The sequence below is a fragment of the Hippopotamus amphibius genome, chromosome 1 (genome assembly GCF_030028045.1).
Source record: "Hippopotamus amphibius kiboko isolate mHipAmp2 chromosome 1, mHipAmp2.hap2, whole genome shotgun sequence".
NCBI classification, from domain to species: Eukaryota; Metazoa; Chordata; class Mammalia; order Artiodactyla; family Hippopotamidae; genus Hippopotamus; species Hippopotamus amphibius.
The window spans coordinates 26,980,849-26,998,351 of record NC_080186.1 but is presented as its reverse complement, the minus strand read 5'-3'; the positions used below and the strand labels follow the sequence as shown (position 1 = coordinate 26,998,351).

Below are 17,503 nucleotides of genomic sequence, written 5' to 3'. Positions count from 1 at the left end.
TGTGTGTTTTGGTCAAAACCAGGGAAATTTCTGGATTTCCACTTTAGCAGCAAGAGACTGGAGTCCAAGCTGCTCAGGGGTTCAGCATCCTGACTGCCCTTTCTCACCCTGCACGTGGTGAGAAAGATGGCAAAGGCTAGTGCTTATTAAGTGACAACAAGGGAGTGCCAGGTGCTTCATGTAGATTCTCTCATTTAGACTCCAAAGGGCTCGGTGAGCTGGGACCATTAGGATCCCCATTTTAGAGACAAGGAAACAGGTTCAGAGAAATTAAACAACGTGCTCAGTACGTGTTCCAAGCTTTGTTGGAATCCCCAGTGGGGTAACCCCAGAGCCCGTGGTCCTGGACCCCACCTCTGTGCTTGCTCCCTGTGGAAGCCTGAGCTCCTTCTTCCTGGCCCTCCCCATCTTTCCCCCAGTGGACAAGTAGGATCTGGTGACACTGGACATGGGCACCAAACTCCCAAGAGGATGAGCTGAAGGTCAGAAAGTGCCAAGAGCTCACAGAGAGAACCCAAGAAGGCACCTCCCAGGACAGACACCTGGGGGTCAGCATGGCAGGAAAAAAACCTGGTTTTCACAGTGCGGAGGGGTCCTGGACCTGGAAGGATACTGACATGAAAGAGAAGATGCGGGTCCTAGAGCTTATACAAGCTTTACTCAAAACTATACCCTAGCTACATGTCACTGATAAAACCCATAAAACAGAGCTGTGTGTAGGGCTCTGGAACCATCTCCAAAATATACTCTTTGCTGACAAAAGCAATGATAGAGCAGGGTGTCCAGAATGCCGCATCTGTATAAGTAGATCTTCCTGGAAGGATACCTAAGAAACCGGTCGCAGTGATTGCCTCTAAGATTTTTAAAATTTTGTACCAGGTTTTCATATTAGTTTCAAATACATGCACATACATAACTTTGTCTAAACGCAGTCACTTTGGAGCTAGGTGGACGAAATCACTGCTCGTGGGGTGGAGGGGATGAGCCTGAGATTCTGTGAGCCTGGCTGCCTCCTCTCAACTTCATCTCAGGGTACACAGCTCCTACTGCTGAAAGAGCCATCCTGGCCCATGTAAGAAAGTAACCTACACTTATCGGCCCTTCTCTACCTTCTGGAACATTCTAACACTCTTCAGGTCAGAGGCGCAGGTTGCAGAGAAAGGATAGGGCTCCCTGGAGAGAGAGGAGAGAGCAAGGAATCTGTGGGGTGGTGTGTGGGGTCTGTCCACCTGTGTGGGGGGGCAAGGCCAGCCAGAGAATGGAGCCAATTCTCAGCTCCTTTCCTCACACCCGCATCCCGGCCCCAAGATACTCACAATCTCTGGAAGTGCTGGTTTGTGTTTTGTGTGTGTCTGCATGGCCCCACACGCATGCAGCTTGGCATGCGTGTCTATAACTGTGTCTTTGTGTCTGGGCGTGTGTTTGTAGTTTTGTCTCTGCTGCTTTATTTCGATACATATTTTTGTGTGTCTGTGTACAAGAAGCAGTAAGCCACGGTAACTGGGAATGTGGACCCTGAAGCCCAGCTGCCCGAGGTAAAACCCCAATCTACCATTGTGTTACTGTCAAGTAGATACTGACACCCAACCTATCCATGCAAGTAGGGGGTGCAGATTTAGCTAACAAAAATATGTAACACCCAGTTAAATTTGAATTTAAGATAAACAGGAAATTTTTTAGGATAAGTAGGGTCCATGCAGCATTTGGAGCATAGCTCTACTAAAACTTTATTCACTGTTGAGACTTCCCTGGTGGTGCAGTGGTTGGGTCTCCGCCTGCCAATGCAGGCGACACAGGTTCAATCCCTGGGTGCGGAAGATCCCACATGCTGCGGAGCAACTAAGCCCGTGTGCCACAACTACTGACTCTGCGCTCTAGAGCCCGTGTGCCGCCACTACTGAAGCCCGTGCGCCTAGAGCCCGTGCTCCTAGAGCCCGTGCTCCTCAACAAGAGAAGCCACCACACCAAGAAGCCCGCCCACCACAACGAAGAGTAGCCCCCGCTCGCTGCAACTAGAGAAAGCCTGCGTGCAGCTACACAGCCAAAAATAAATAAATAAATTATAATAATTAAAAAAAAACTTTATTGACTGTTTATCTGAAATTTAAATTTAACTAGATGTCTTGTTTTTTTTTTTTTGTTTTGCTTTTTTTTTGTTTTTGGGTTTTTTTTTTCTTTTGGCTGTGTTGGGTCTTCATTGGTCTGCGTGGGCTTTCTCTAGTTGAGACGAGCAGGGGCTACTCTTCGTTATGATGTGCGGGCTTCTCGGTGAGGTGGCTTCTCTTGTTGTGGTGCATGGGCTCTAGGCATGCAGGCTTCAGCAGCTGCAGCACGTGAGCTTAGTAGTTGTGGCTCGCGGGCTCTAGAGCGCAGGCTCAGTAGTTGTGGTGCACAGGCTTAGTTGCTCTGTGGCATGTGGGATCTTCCCAGACCAAGGATTGAACCCGTGTCCCCTGCATTGGCAGGCAGATTCTTAACCACTGTGCCACCAGGGAAGTCCCTAGGTGTCTTGTATTTTAACTGACCAACTGACATGGGAGGGATATGACTCCCAGCCTCACTGATGTTGGGTGGGCCATGTGATCTGCTTTGGCCCGTGGAAGGCGGCTGTACATTACCACGTCCCAGCTCTGAGCTGAGCCTCTCAGAGACATTGGATATTTCTGCTCTGCCCTCTTGCACTCCCAGCATCCAGCATGGCAGGAGCAAAAGTGACTAGATCTTCAGCACAGGCCCAAAAAGGGGACACGTGAAACGGGCTTGAACCCAATCCCAGCCCAGCTCAGCCAACCTGTAGACCCATGGCTAAAAAATAAATATTTTATTGCTGAAAGTTTCTGAGACATTGAGGCCGTTTGTTGCCACAGCAACAGCTGACTTATGTGTTAACTTTACAACATTGGACAAATTATTTCATCTCTCGGTGCCTCGGTTTCCTCATCTCTAGTCTATAAGGTAAATTATAAGGGTGGCTCTGAAGGTTAAATTAATGCAGGTAAAGCCCTTAGAGAAGGGCCTGGCACACAGTAAGGGCTCTGTAAGTGCCAGCTGGTATTATCACCTGGGGACACTGGTTTGTGTCCACAAGCGTGTTGGTGTTTGTGCCTGCATTTTGGGGTCAAGGGTAGGCTGGAAAGTGCTAGTGACCAGCTGGACAAAGACAAGGGAACAGACATCCATCTGACCTGAAAGCTTTCGTGGAGCTGGGACAGAGGTGAGGAGGTCATCTACTCACCTGTCGGGAGTAACACCTCAGCTGGGGGTGCAGAGTCTGCTGATAGGGCATCCTGGCTGCCTGCTGTGGGTACAGGCCCTGGAGAGAAAAGAGGGAGGCTCAGTGCCATGGGGCAATGGGCTCCCGGCCAGAGAACAGCAGCCTCTCAACTCAGCTTCCCGCTCCCTTGCCTGTGTCTCCAGACAGGGCTGAGTCCGTCCCACCACACTACTGGCCAGACCCACCAGCTGCCTAGTCCAGCTGGGATCAGGTCGAGCCAGCACACCTCACACCATGCAGGAAGCTCCTGGTTAGCAGGATTCACAGCCTTTTTGGTGAATATTTAAGACAAGAGCTTCAGGAACCCACCTGCCTCTTGAATTCCAGATCTGCCCCTTAGTGGCTGTGTGACCTTGGGCAAGTCACTTCACCTCTCTGAGCCTCTTTTCCCTTGCCTCTGAAATTATGTGTGTTCAAGCGTGCAAAGCCTGTGAAGGTAGCCAGATTGTCTCTTTGGCTGTCTATACCCCTTTTCTCAGTGTTTTTCCAAACCCCGTTCCTGCCCCAAGATGTGAGGTGCCTGTGTACATCTATGTGCATGTGTGTGTTAGTTTCCTTCCACGTTTACGTAAGCACACCTGCATGCGTGCTTCCATTTGTGTCTGCCGTTGTGTGATTCTGTGTACAAATGTGCAACTATGAACCTAGGTTTATTACCTTTGGTCTCTACTGCTGTGCATCTACCTGCCCACATATACGCCTGTGACAGTACCTGATGATGAAGACTGATAAATGAAGATAAATGAGTTAATCCACCTAAAGGGCTTAGAACAGTGCAGCACGTCGTAAGGATTCTGCCAGTGTTAGGTATTTTTACCATCTCTCACTGCCCCCCGCCCCCAGCCCCTGCTGCTCCCGCCACTTGAAGAGGCTGCCTGGCAACTTAGCCCCAAGGGAAGCAGAAACTTTATGCATGACTCTGTCTGGGGTGGGCCTTAGGTGTCCATGTGTACACACACACACACACACACACACACATGCGCGCACGCGGCAGAATTGCCACTACGGATGGGGTCAGCCCATGACCCCTCCAGTCCCAGGCTGCCTGTACCTGCCAATCCAGAGTTAACCCCTAAGATGCAGCTCAAAACCCAAAGCACCCCTCAGACCATGTATCTCTCCAGAAGATTCCACGCCCCAAGATGCTGCCTCCATCCTGGGCTCAGGTTGTGCCAATCATCAAAGTGTTGATGTCTGACACTGCCCTTGATGACTTCCTCAGAGCCCACGGGCTCCTCAGAAAAAGCTCCAAGTCCCTGATGTGGGGTCCTGGGGAAGCCCCCCAGCTCTCCTAGGCCTGTCCTCCAGGTCCCCGAGAGTGCACATCCTCTCAGGGCCCTCCTTGCTCTCTGCTCCCATGCACCTGTGCTTGGCCGCGGCCGAGCCTCTCCCACATCCACCAACCCCTTCCCCTGAAACCAGTGCTCCTGCTCGTCTTTTCTCCAAGCCCTGCAGCAAGGGCAGCCCCACTCACCACTACGACAGTGTCTGGTCTCTGTGACCCCAGGCGTGGCCTGAACGGGGACAGAGGAGTCAGCCGGATGGGGCCGCCCTGCCTTTTCTCAGCCCCCAGTGGGCTCAGAGCTATGCTCTAAGGGTCCCTCCTCTGTTTCACTCCCTCCCCAGCAGTGCTCAGCTCTGCTTCCCACAGCCAGCTCCCCCAGGCCACAGTCCTCCCCACGCCCGCCTGGGTGAGGCTACCCCTAGGATCTGTGAACCGCCTGTCCCTGCTCTGTCCTGGGGCAGATTTTCAGGAGACGATGTCACGTTCATCGGCAGCAGCCACACTGTGTGACTTGAAGGAGATTTCTAGTCATTCAAACTGTGATTGTGTAAAATCACAGGCAAAGGTAAATTTGCATCGATTCCTCTTTGCTTGAGGCCACGGCCTCCTGCCACGTGCCCTCCCGCCTCAATGGGGAGCAGAGTTCCTTTGTGCCAAGCAGCCCAGGAGCCTCTGGAGCCCGTTGGCGCTGAGGACTTAGCCTCCCACAGCTCTACGTCCATCCACAGCGGAGCTGTGAGTAAATTGGATTTGAGACCTCATCTTTATTCCTAAGGCCAAGCAGGAAAAGAGACGAGGATAGACTGTTCTCCACTTCTCCTCCGTGCCTTCTCAAGGTCTGCGGAGCTCCCTGACCCCGTTTCCTAGGCATATCAGGGCTGAATAATAATAAAAACCAACATCTGTATCATACTTGAGATTTTGCAAAGCCCTTTCCCAACCATGGACTCAATTAACCTGACAACTGACTCAAGTATTTGCTGTTGCTGCTGTAATTATTAGGAGGCCATTTCATAGGTGAGGAGACCAGGGCCCAGAGCATTTGGCTAACTTGCCCAAGGCCACACAGCTTGGAAGCAGTGCAATTCTCTTAAACCCAAGTCTGACGATTCTGAAACCTGTTTTCTTTTTATCATATCAAGCCCCTCGATCAGCCGTCTTGAAGCCTGATGACATTATGAGATCATGAGGGGCTGGGAGAAGGTAAATTACACTGTTCCTTGTTACCACCGGGGAGGGTCAGCATGGACAGCCAACTTCAGCTGGGCCTCTTCAGTGTCTACACTGCTGCATAGGAGCCAGGGGACCTACCAGCCAGGGCCCGTCTGCCCAGAGGCCCAGGAAGCTCAGAGTCAGCCCTGTGATGCAAACACCAGCATCTCTGAGGACAAAGGACCTTCATACTCGAAAAATATGTCCAAATTTCACCCACTCCAAAAGTCAAGCCCGAAGAAGTTAACATGGCAGAGAGAAACTATCCCCTCTTTACAAAACAAACCATTGCAAATTAGCTTTACATGGTGAGCCCTGCAAGTGCATTTGAGAGTACATCGGTTTACACTAAATAAAATTATGCAATTGTTTCTCTCTTAGGGATGGGGGACACACCGTGCTGGCCTTGGATTTGCCCCTGACTTGTACTGGACTCCGAGCTTCTTAGTCATCTTGGAATCCCCTCACCTAAGTCGAGGCCTATACTCAGTGTGAAGCAAGGGTGTTGATTTTCTTTTTAATTATTTAAATGAATGAGAAAATAAATACAAATGAGTACATCAGGGAGTAGGTGATAAACGCCTGCAGAGTGAGTGAGAAGGGTGGAGGAACAGCAGCGAAGGTGTTGGTGAACCAATGAGGACGTGAGCAGGGCACTGCTCCCGAGACCTGTGCCAGGCAGGACCACATAGCGTAGACGTGGGACTGACACACTTGGATTTTCCAGTGCATCACGTTTCCTTATCACGTCTCCCCTCAGTGGTGGGGTTTGAGGAGAGGGTGGCCACTCGCTCTGTTCAGCAAACAAAAAAAGGCTTGAAAACAAAACTTTGGAGAGAAAAAGAGCCATCGTGCTAAACTTCAGTACTTTAGTTCCTGTTGAGGAATCAGGGGCGAAGCCTGGTGGACCAGCTCAGAGGGGCTTTACGTGGAGCAGAGAAGATCCACCATCTGTGTGGGACGTTTAAGCCATGAGGCCTGATGCTCTGCTGTAGAAGAGGAAATGACATGGGGTGGGAGTGGGGGGGGACCCGAGGGGAGGGGGAGGGGCACAGAGACAGGACAGGTCAATTTCCAGGCAGATTTTCTTCTCTCTTTGCCACCTCCGGGCTTGGCCAGACCAGGCTAGGGTAGCAGGTTCCCAGGGACCTGGCCCTTTCATACACCTGCACGCCATTCTGGAAAGAAGCCAAGGAGGAGACAGAAGACTGAGAAATCTTAGACACTGAGCACCTTTCCTGGAGGAACTAAGCACTACCTAAAGGGACTATTTAAGCTCTTGGTTTGGACTATGGTTTAAACCAGAGTGAACATTTATTTGATTTTTTCTTCTATCTACCCAGTGGGTGGCAGCTCTTAAGGGAGATTAAGTTAAATAGACAAACTAAAGAAATTACATTTTCCCTGAATAAATAAGCTCTGTGAGTAACATTTCCCACCTGCAAGTGTTTCTCCATCCTGCTGTGTCTGGCCTCACTTAGCTGTGAGCCCAAGTCTGAGAATGTGTGCCAAGCCACCTTAGCTGGTAGAAGCTAAGATTGCTGGGCTGTAGTTGAAATAAAATGGCCACATAATTTGTTACCTGCGCCAGGGCACTTTAGAGTGAAAGGGGATGAAATTAATAATTATGCTAGGACAAAAGACCTAAACTGGGACCATCCCAAGTAACCTAGGACACGTCATAGGAGTCACAGGATGTGGTTGGAAACAAGGACTATGCTATTATTCTCTCCTGGGAGCCCAAGTACTTCACAGGCCAAAACTAGCCAAGCTCTGGAAGACACAGCACAGAGTGAACTGAAATTCAGACAAAGGAACATGAGAAATATACACACACATGCAAGTGTGCATGTGTGCACAGGTACTGGGGAGTCGGTCTGCTGTGGCCTCAGTGAAGAAATTAATGAGACTAAGGCTCTTTGTGAATTAGGCTCCCTGCAAGCCACAGCTCCTCTGTGGACGGCCACCAGAGAGCCAGGCCCAGGATGCACTCACTCACCTGATACTGGGGGAAGGTGGAAGGATTTGTGAACACGGGCGGTGGTGGATAGTTCAGGTTGAGCCAGAGTGGCTGGTTCAGGGTCGCTGAGGTCAAGGTGGTGGCAAAGCGTGGGGTGAACACATTCCCTGTGTGCTTGAGATTGTTCTTGTCAGCCCCCGTCACAGGCACGTTAACTGTAAGTCACAGGAGAGGCAGAGCATTTCCATGATTGAGGAAGGGAGAGGCCAGGATGCCCTCAGCCCCATGACCGCCCATGGGGTTAATGCTCTCAGAGGTTAGGTCTTTTAAAAGCTCCCAGAGGGTTCTTCAAAGTTCGGGTGAATTTCCAACTCGAGGAAAACAACGTTAGTTCACACCTTGCCAATTCAGCAGGGGTGAGAATCCCAGCACGGGCTGACATGGAGCACCTCTCTCCATCATTCACTAGCGAGGAGGCAGTTTAGCAAGAGAATGCGATAAACCAGATTGCCGGGGCTGTATCTCATCAACTTACAAAACGATGTTCTTTCGAGTGCTTTAGAAAAATCCAGTTTGGTATAAACAACTGCTATGCTGTTGGAAGTCATTCTTATCAAATTATTAAAGCATCTTGCCCCGCTGAGGACATGTACTTGCCAACAGTGAGGACCTTGTGCAGGTTGTTGTGTCTATGTTGGAGTCATTTTTTTAAATATTTTAAAATATTGTATAATTCAGTTTGGTAGCACCCAACATTAGTCTGAATGACTGAGATGTGATTGAGTTATTTCAGGATATGAATCCTGGATTCTTTCCCTGTACAGTATGCTTTGTGAGCTTATAGGGTCAAAGATGGGGTGTTAGTTTCCCCTTATTTTGGGGGGCAAGGAGGTTACACTAGAACAGTTGTAGGAGTACAAGGGAAAGAAAGGCGGGACATGAATAATCTCAAGGTAGAAATAATCTTGAAGAACGGATTTTTCTTTGGTTTGGGCAACTTCAGAGGATGTAAGACATGTTGAGTCAACGCTAGATTCAAACTGACTACCAGGGATGCCCATGTGACCCCTGAAAGTCAACTGCATTTCTCTAGCGGTTGAAATTCCTGTAGGGGACACAGGAAGAAAGTCATGGTCCTCGCTTTATGGGACTAGGGGAAGACAGTTAACGTGCCCCAGGGTGAGGCAGCCCTCTGATGGCAAAGCCACTCCCGGGACCTCTGGGGGTTCCTGAAATCCCTTCCTCTACAGACTCTCTCTGGACAGGGTCAGCTTACGTTTTGGCTCCAGCCTGTCCACCTCCACTTTGCTGCGAAGCTTCAGCTGCCCACTTGGGTTCTTGGTGGCCCCAAGGACCTCATAGAGCAGTTTCTTCTTGGTCGGCCAGGCAGGCTTCTTGGCTGGAAGGGCCACGGACATGGAGCCCACGGGGTCACTGCCACCCTCCTCACCACAGGTGGCCTTCTGGCTGTGGGGCCACTGACTGAGAAAGGGGCCCTCTCGACCCTTGGTCAGCTTCTTGGCACCAGGGTTCTGTTCTACAGCAGGAGGGAAACTGAGTCAATGACTCTGGAAGGCCACGTGCTGGATGTGGGGAACACCCTCTTGTGAACTAAGTGATGGGTCCTCCAGGGCACATTTGAGGCTCTGACCACTCTGGGCTCTCTCTCCCAGCCAAGTTCAATCCAAGTCCAGTCCCTGAAGCCTTCACTGATCAACACCCATTATGGTCTCCCCTTCCATGCAAGCATGCATGCATTTATCCATTCTTATCTTCCTCCCTCCCACCCACCCATTCATCCTCCCTCCCACCCACCCACCCATTCATCCTCCCTCCCACCCACCCACCCATTCATCCTCCCTCCCACCCACCCATTCATCCTCCCTCCCACCCACCCAATCATCCTCCCTCCCACCCACCCATTCATCCTCCCACCCATGCACACATTCATCCTCCCTCCCGCCCACCCAATCATCCTTCCTTCCACAATTCCTTTCTTCCTTCCTTCCAAACTTCCTTCCTTCCACTTACTTCTCTTTTCTTCTCTTTTCTTTCTTTTCTTCCTCCCTCCCTCCCCACCACGTTCTCCCTTCTTTCCTCCTTTCCTTCCTTTCTACCTTTTCTCTTTCCTTCCTCCCTCTTCTTTCCTCCCTTCCTTCCTGCTAACCTTCCACAGGTTGGAACACAAAGGTTCCAGATACAAAGCTGACTTGGACACAGTTCTTGCCTTCAGGGAGCACCTGGCTTTGCGGGGGGGACACATATTCCTACAGAACACACGTCTGGTCCCTTGTCATGGACTCTCCTCTTGCTAAATCATCATGGCAATGTAACACACTCGTCAGCGCCAGGCTCTGACCTGAGTCCTGGGGACACTGCGATGAGTCAGAGCCAGACTTGGCCCTGCAGGGCTCACAACAAGGAAGAAGAGAGAGACAGACCCAGAAAAAGCTCTGGGACAAGACAGATGGGGACCATGAGGTAACAGAGGGACACAGTGGGAGAAGAGGATGGCTGAGACAGCTTCTGTCTGAGAGGATCAGAGGGCTTCCAGAAGGAAGAGGGCCTTTGGCAAGACCTTACATCCAGGGCCATGGGTGACTGTGGGCAAAGGCACAGAGGCATCAGAGAGACACAGTGAGGCTCTGGATGTGGTCGGCGCCAGGCTCAGATCTCTCTCCAAATAGACCGAGTGTCCCCCTAGTGCGAGGACACACTCTGGACCATCATGGGACCCTACGCAGCAGTGGTTTTCACCCATATTTCCTTTTGAGCAATGGAACTCTTCCTTCTAACAAAATTAAGTATGGTGGGGGAATACAACGCCTTTTTTAAGGCATTGCTTCGTTGAAGCAGAGAAGAGGGCCTTGTTCCCAGCAGCTTCACACCTTCCCCAGCCTGGAGGTCCTGGTCTCCATGGATCTTGACTGGGAAATGGCGCTGGACACACAGCAGGCACCTCGGATCATTCCGGTAGCGGCAGGATCAGAGGAACTGTGCCCAGTGTTACCTGTTGGGAGTGGATGTGATCCCACCAAATCTTGCCCCACGCCCCCCAGCCTAGTGGCCTTGGGGCTGCATCTGGACAGAATGGGGCCTGATCTCCTAGTGCCATCCCACCAAAGAAAAGAGCTGCTCTAACCTGAGCCAATTTAGGAGAAAATGACATTTTAAGCAAAACATGTCCCTAACAGTCTCTTCCAAGAGTTTCTCTGGTTGCAAGTATCACCCTCAGCCAGCGCTGAAATAACAGTACCCGCTAATAATAGCCCTCTCCCCAGGGGCCCACACACCTGCCATCACACACATACACACCCAGTCACCTGACACATGCCGCTCACTCGTCTCTAAAGCTGCCCCTTGCCATGTCTGTGTACACAGACACACACGCATGTTCCTGCGGTCATTCCTTTGGCCCCTTCGCACACACACAACTACACACACAGAATGGACACACACAAACACATACACACAGTCACATTCAGATGCACCCACACTGCATTTTCTCTAACAAAGACACTCACACCTGCAAAGCTCCGCTTGGCATATCTTTGCCCACACACTTGTACACACAGACACATGCAAATGGTGGAAGGGGTGGAACACGACTGCCTCCACCCCAGCAGCCCCATCCGACAGAGAGACATCCACGCCTCCCTCCTGGAGAAGGAGGTGGGAGGAAAGTCCCCGCCCCCAGATAGGGCTCCATCCTCTCACACGTGCAGTCCATCGTGCCCAGAGTCCTCGGGGTCCTAGAGGCCTGCCCAAGACCCACCGTCTGGCGTCTGGTCCACAGCTTGGAGCCCTTGGCCTTCCTGCAATGCTCCAGAGCACAGAATGCCCTTTAGGGCGACCCCATTTTCTTAGGAAAATGGATCTGGGCTCTCCCAACACAGGCACCTCTCCGTTACCCATCCATGCTCACAGCCTGGGGGGAGTTTTTCTTTTGGTTTTCTCCTAGGGACTGCTGACAGCAGGCAAATGCCACTGCCATCAGTCTGCCTTCTTAGAAGCGTCCCGTCTGAGTGGCTGGATCAGAACAGAAACAAAATGCAGTATCCTGGGAGTGGAGTGGGGGAAACTTGGGAGGTGGCTGAATTCCCTGAGGAGGATGTGGATGCCTCAATTCAGGGATGGGAATGCACTTTTTTTAAAGCTCTGGAGTCCCTGGGAACAAACCCCAGGGCCAGCAGTCTGCACTGCACCTAGAGAGTTTACACATTCACCCCCCGGCCCCGGAGGGAGGGCACCAGGCCTCATGGTTAGAACAAGTGTCTCCATCAGAAGCCAATCAAATTTCCCACCTATCCAGCATAAAGCCCCCACACTGAGCTTTCAACCTGGACCCAGTGAGGGTAAATGCTTCCTTCAATGCACTCTGGGTGCCTGTGGATTAAAAAAACCCAGTCAGTTACCAAATGGGCTTCTCCCTCTTCCCCAAACACATTGGATTCAAAGCCACCCTATCTGCTTACATGAGCTGTGCCCCGTATACGGGCATCCAGCAGAGGAGGCCTGTGGGGGCTGAAAACAGCCCGTACTTGGGGGCTGTGCTCACCAGAGAAGCCACCTCCTCCTGCTTTGCACAAAGGTGCTGCCTGAGCCTGATGCAGCCTGGTGAGTTTCAGGTAAGTTTCTCCTCCCTGCAGGCCCACCCCCTAACTCTGCTCCCAGCCCCACTCACCCATCAGTTGGTGCCCCTCCACCGTGGGGTCTGCCTCGGGCTTGGAGCAGATCTTGGCAAACACTGGGAGCTGCTTCTTCTGAGCAGGGAGTTCAGGGGCCTTGTTGAGCTTGTCGGGAGGAGGTGGGGGAGGCAGCCGCAGGAACGGGCCCAGCCCCGTGGGCTCCTTGGGCCCAAGGCCATTGGACATGCTGTTCTGCAGGAAGTCCTTGATGACCCTGGTCTCCTCCAACACCATTTTGTTGTCAGAGGCCCTGGATGTTTCCGTGGACTTCAGTGGCAACTGTGCCAGGAGCTTGCTGATCTCCGAGTTGGAGGCCCCCATGCTGTGGCCCCTGTCCTCTGCCCTCTTGGCATTCTTGACCTTGGCAGCACGCAGGGTGCCTGTGACCGTAGACACGGCAGAATCGCAGTCCTGCCGGCTGCCGATAGTGGACACGGCCACCTGCTGCTCCAGAAGCTTGTCACCGGCCGTGATGGAAGCTCCTGGGCGTTCGCTGCTGCCTGCCACCAGCGAAGGCACAAGAAGGCAGGGAGCTTGCTCTCTGGGCGCCTTGGGGGAGCTGCTGGGTGCCTCCAGCTCCCCCGGGCTCTCTGTGACCAGGATGAGGTGCTCTTTGGTGAGGCTCAAGAACTCCTGCTCCACCAACAGGGAGATCTCATCTTTGCCTCTGGTGAGATCCAGAGCCCTGCGAACAGGTCAGAAAGACAGAGGGCTTTAGTGCCAACTCCCTGAGGGTGGCTCTGCAGCAGGGCCCAGGCCCCAGGAAAAGGGGATGGAGGAAACGTGCCACCAGCTGTGAGAAACCTATTTCCTTTTAAGAGAGAAAATGGACCATCAGTGGACTCCAGGCGGTTTCTACACCCCACTAGTGGTCGTAGTACCAAGAGTTTGGTTCTGGGAATTGGGACCCCTGGGTCCTCTCCCAATACTATATCTTGCTGAGTGAGCTGAGCCTTAATTTCTGTCCATCTCTCCCTGTCCAGTCGTGCTTAGGACCTGAAGCAATAAAAGACCAGCAGCAAAGGGGACAGGACTGAGCCAACAGCTCTGAGTATGGCATTCAGAGTGCTGGGGCTGACTCTTAGGAAGCCCCCAGATGCACTGAAGGCTGGTTGAGTGAGAGCAGAGACCTCAGGGTGACAGCTGGACCTTACAGCCTGGCTCTGTCACTTCACAGCTATGTGATCCTGGGCCACTTGCTCAGCAGCTTGGTACCGCTGTCTCCTCTCCTGACGAACAGGAATATCATAGAGATGCTTCAGACTGTGTCTGGCACAATAAGCGCGATGCAAGTGTCAGCTAGTGTGTCGACACTTCTGTCAGCCTGGCTGCGCTCCTGAATCCTGAAATCTGCACAGTGGCTCCATGGATACCTGCGTCCACCTTGGCTGGCATGGCCCTCTGACCAGATCACAGACTGGGCTCCACTTCCTGGGAGCACCAGCAATTTCTTGATCCCTGAACCAATTCACAAACATCTCCCTGTATCTAAACACTGGCCTCTACCTGCACCTCAGACCCGGGGCCTCCAGCCTGGACCCTTGATGGCCAGCACCAGCCTGATGGGGCCTGATGGTCCCATGGACTCTAGGGCCCTGGTTGCTGGCTCTCTCCAGGTGTGGGAGGAGGTGGCAATCCTTGTGTCCCAGCCTGCCGCACCAGCATCCTTGGCAAGGGGGAAACTTCCTCCCTGGCACTCCCAGGAGGACCATCGCCACCCAGTTTAGAACTATCTGCTAGCCATCCTCAATGGGTTTCCATGAAGGGTGGATGAGGTGGCCTACACAGAGCATTCTGGAAACTGCTCAATGCTCTACCTCTGGTAGAAGGTGATGAAAATGGTGAAAAAGAGGCAGAGGGGAAAATTAAAGTGCCCCATGAGTGGAGCTTGGGGGAGGCCCGGTGCACATTCCTGCTCTGACAACCCATTCTGTGGGTGGGGTGACCCCCAAAAATAATGACTAGGGAATGTGCCCAGCAGGGATGTGCCTTCCTGGTAATGCTCTGTGTACAAGCACATGCACATGGACACACACACACACACACACACACACACACGTGCGCAGTACAGGCATAAAATGACTCAGTCACCACACGTAGAACCAGGGGACAGTCTCCGCATCTGACAACAAGTCAGAATGGGCACAGGCTGCTATGCCAGGCATTAACCCCTTAGTTGCTGGGTCCTAATGAGGCCCAAGGGGTCCTGGAAAAGGTGATGGGTAGCCAGGGCACTTGGGAAGCACAGGGAAGGGCTTGTCATTACTCTAACAATGGAGGCAGCCAGTGCCTCCTGTGCGCCAGCCCCACATGCAGCCTCCCCAGGCCTGGAGGCTGGGAGTGGTGCCAGGAAAAGTAGGCTCCAGCCAAACACACCAAGGTCGGAATCTGGCACCCTTGTGTGTTTCACGTCAGATCCCGGAAACTTGGGGACTCCCCTGTGGTGAGGTTATGACACCTGTGACATGGGTATGACACTACAAGTGCCCAGCCCCATGGTGGGATGAGAACTTGGTGCAGTAACCCCCTTGCAAGCTCAGCACAGACATGCACCCAGAAAGCCTGGGGCACGCAGTGGCTGTGAGTGGTGGTGGGAGTGGGCTGGCCCTGGAAGCTCCCAGAGGCCAACAAAGCTGTGTACAAGGCAAGGCCATCCAGACTGTTCTCTCTCTCTTCCCTGCCCTCTCTCCCATTCCCATCCTTTCCTCCTTCCCACTCTAGTCTCGGTCTATAAACTGGCCCCCCTCTCCTGCTGTGTCCCTGGGAACACTCGGAATAAGGAGGCTGCCTATCTGTGGCCCCAAGTTATCGATCCCCTGTCTTCCTCTTCACCATCGCCCTCAAAGGGAACAGGGGAGTCTCAAGTCACAGAAACCAGACACTTGAAGGACCAGTTTTTGTCTCTCCTCCACGCCCCCGAAACTTGCAGAGCAAGATATGTACCAACAGATCTTCTGAATTAGAAAGACTTACCAGAATTATGTTAAATTTTTTTTTTTTGCCTGTGTCACACGGCTTGTGGGATCTTAGTTTCCGAACCAGAGATTGAACCCGGGCCCTTGGCAGTGAAAGCTCAGAGTCGTAACCACTGGACTGCCAGGGAATTCCCCAATTATGTTAATTTTAAAAAATTGGGATAATGGTATTACGGTTACATTTACACAACAACAAAAGGGTCCTTATCTCTTAGAGATACATCCTAAAGTATTTACACATAACATGACATCTGGTATTGGCTTTCATCTTAATCTAGCAGGATAGATAAAACAAGATCGGCCCTATGTTGATTATGGCTAAGGCTGGGTGAGGGGGACATGGGTTCATCACACACTGTTTATTCTATTTTTGTCTGTGTTTGGTTTCTCATTTTTTTTTCTAAAATAAAAATATTCTATAATAGACGTACACATAAAAATCTCACCACTGAATCCTTTAAAGTATCAGCTCCAAGGAGAAGTCAAAGCAGCTTTTAAAAGAACCACAGGGCCCAAGGACCCTGTACCGAAAGCCACCCCACAGGTGGCCCCTTCTCAGCACTTGAGAGGCTACTCCTATCCCTCCCCCACCAGGGAACCAGGTTGGCGGAGCTGAGTGCTATCCCCTGCTCATATTCCTGGTCATTCTCCCCTGGACACATCACAGGGCTCAATGGGCCTCTTAGGAAGCTGGCATTCCCAGAAGGAACAAGGCAATGGCAAGAACAGAGGGGCCCACCCTGGCTGTGGGTCCCCCGTCTGCCCACGAAAGGCTGGCTCAGAGCACCCGGCCCTCCCTGAGACAGCCTCTACACACTCCTATTTCCTTTACATCTGCCATGAATCCACTATGGCCAGAGTGGAAGCCAGGCATCCACATATATGCTTGCATTTAATCCTCTCCTTGTCCCTGAGCAATAGACAGTATCATTCTCACTTCACAGATGGGAAAAGTAAGCCTGATGGAGGCTAAGGACCTTGTCGCTGAGAAAGTGAAGAGGCTGGTATGGGGATGCTGCCGGATCCGGCTGACTTTCTGACCTCCTCCCACCCCGCCCCAGCTTCCTTTCCAGGGATAGTTTTCCAGCGAGGTCTCCCTGCTCTGTGGCTGGACTTTGTTCCCTGATCTGAATGCAATCAGGGATATTGCTGGGCTCATCCCATCCCTCCAGCTTGTGGAGGATCATCACGGTGAATCCTGAGCCTGTCATCCATGGCATTAGCTGTCCCTGACAGCTCTGTGTCAGCCACATGTCTGATGAGCACGTCTTCTGGGTCCCCCACCAATTTATGGATAGAAATGTTGAAGGGGAGAGAGTCCAGGGCTGAGCCTTAGGGACACTGCTGGAAACCCTCCCCCCAGTCTGACAGTAATCCTGGATCAACCCTTTGGGGAAATAAATCAATCCAGTCACTATCATCCCATCTCCACTTCTCCAAGACAGCCTTTATCAAATACCTCACTGCAATCAAGATTCAGCACACAATTACAAGTCTCTGAGCAAGGGTCTCCCCTATCTGCCCTCTCCACTCCCAAGAAAACAAGATTTGTTTGCTCTTTTTTGTTCTAGAAAACTACATGCCTGCAGAGCTAAGACATCCTCAGAACTTAGATCAAACCATTCCCCCACTTAAACCCTTATGTGGATTCTCACTACACATAGAATAAAAATCCAAACTCCTTTCTGACCCCCCAGGGCGCCCCACAAAATGGCCCCGTTACTGTCCCCTCCTGCTTTGATTCCTCTTCTCCCAGCCACTCTGGTCTGATAAATATTCCTCGGCATGTCAAGTTCATTCCAACCCCAGGGCCTTTGCACCTCCTGTGGATGCTAGATCATCTCTTGACTGACTCTTACTAGGCACTCACTGTTCCTTCAATCTGTTGAGTTTCTTCCTAGTATTTATCACCATCATATAGTATTTTTTATGTCTTTACTGCCTATAACAACACATCCTCCCTGAGGGCAGAGATTGTATCTTGTTCACGGAGGCCTCAGGACCTTGAGCAGTGCTGGGCACATACCTCCAGCTCAGTAAGTATTTGCTGAATAAATGAATGAACTTGTCTTCACGCTTGTCCATTTCTTGGAACTCTTGAAATCAAGA

At 51.7% G+C, this 17,503-nt stretch overlaps 1 protein-coding gene across 1 annotated transcript in view; it reads right to left on the bottom strand.

The window, feature by feature from the left end:
- Positions 1-17,503, bottom strand: part of C1H1orf94 (chromosome 1 C1orf94 homolog) — a 36,734-nt gene that overhangs the window by 6,628 nt on the left and 12,603 nt on the right. The window contains exons 2-5 of the mRNA XM_057715826.1: positions 12,416-13,104; positions 9,008-9,268; positions 7,771-7,946; positions 3,236-3,313 (exon numbers count right to left, since the gene is read on the bottom strand). Coding sequence (XP_057571809.1) covers positions 3,236-3,313; positions 7,771-7,946; positions 9,008-9,268; positions 12,416-13,104 — 1,204 coding nt within the window. The remainder of the gene's footprint in view (positions 1-3,235; positions 3,314-7,770; positions 7,947-9,007; positions 9,269-12,415; positions 13,105-17,503) is intronic.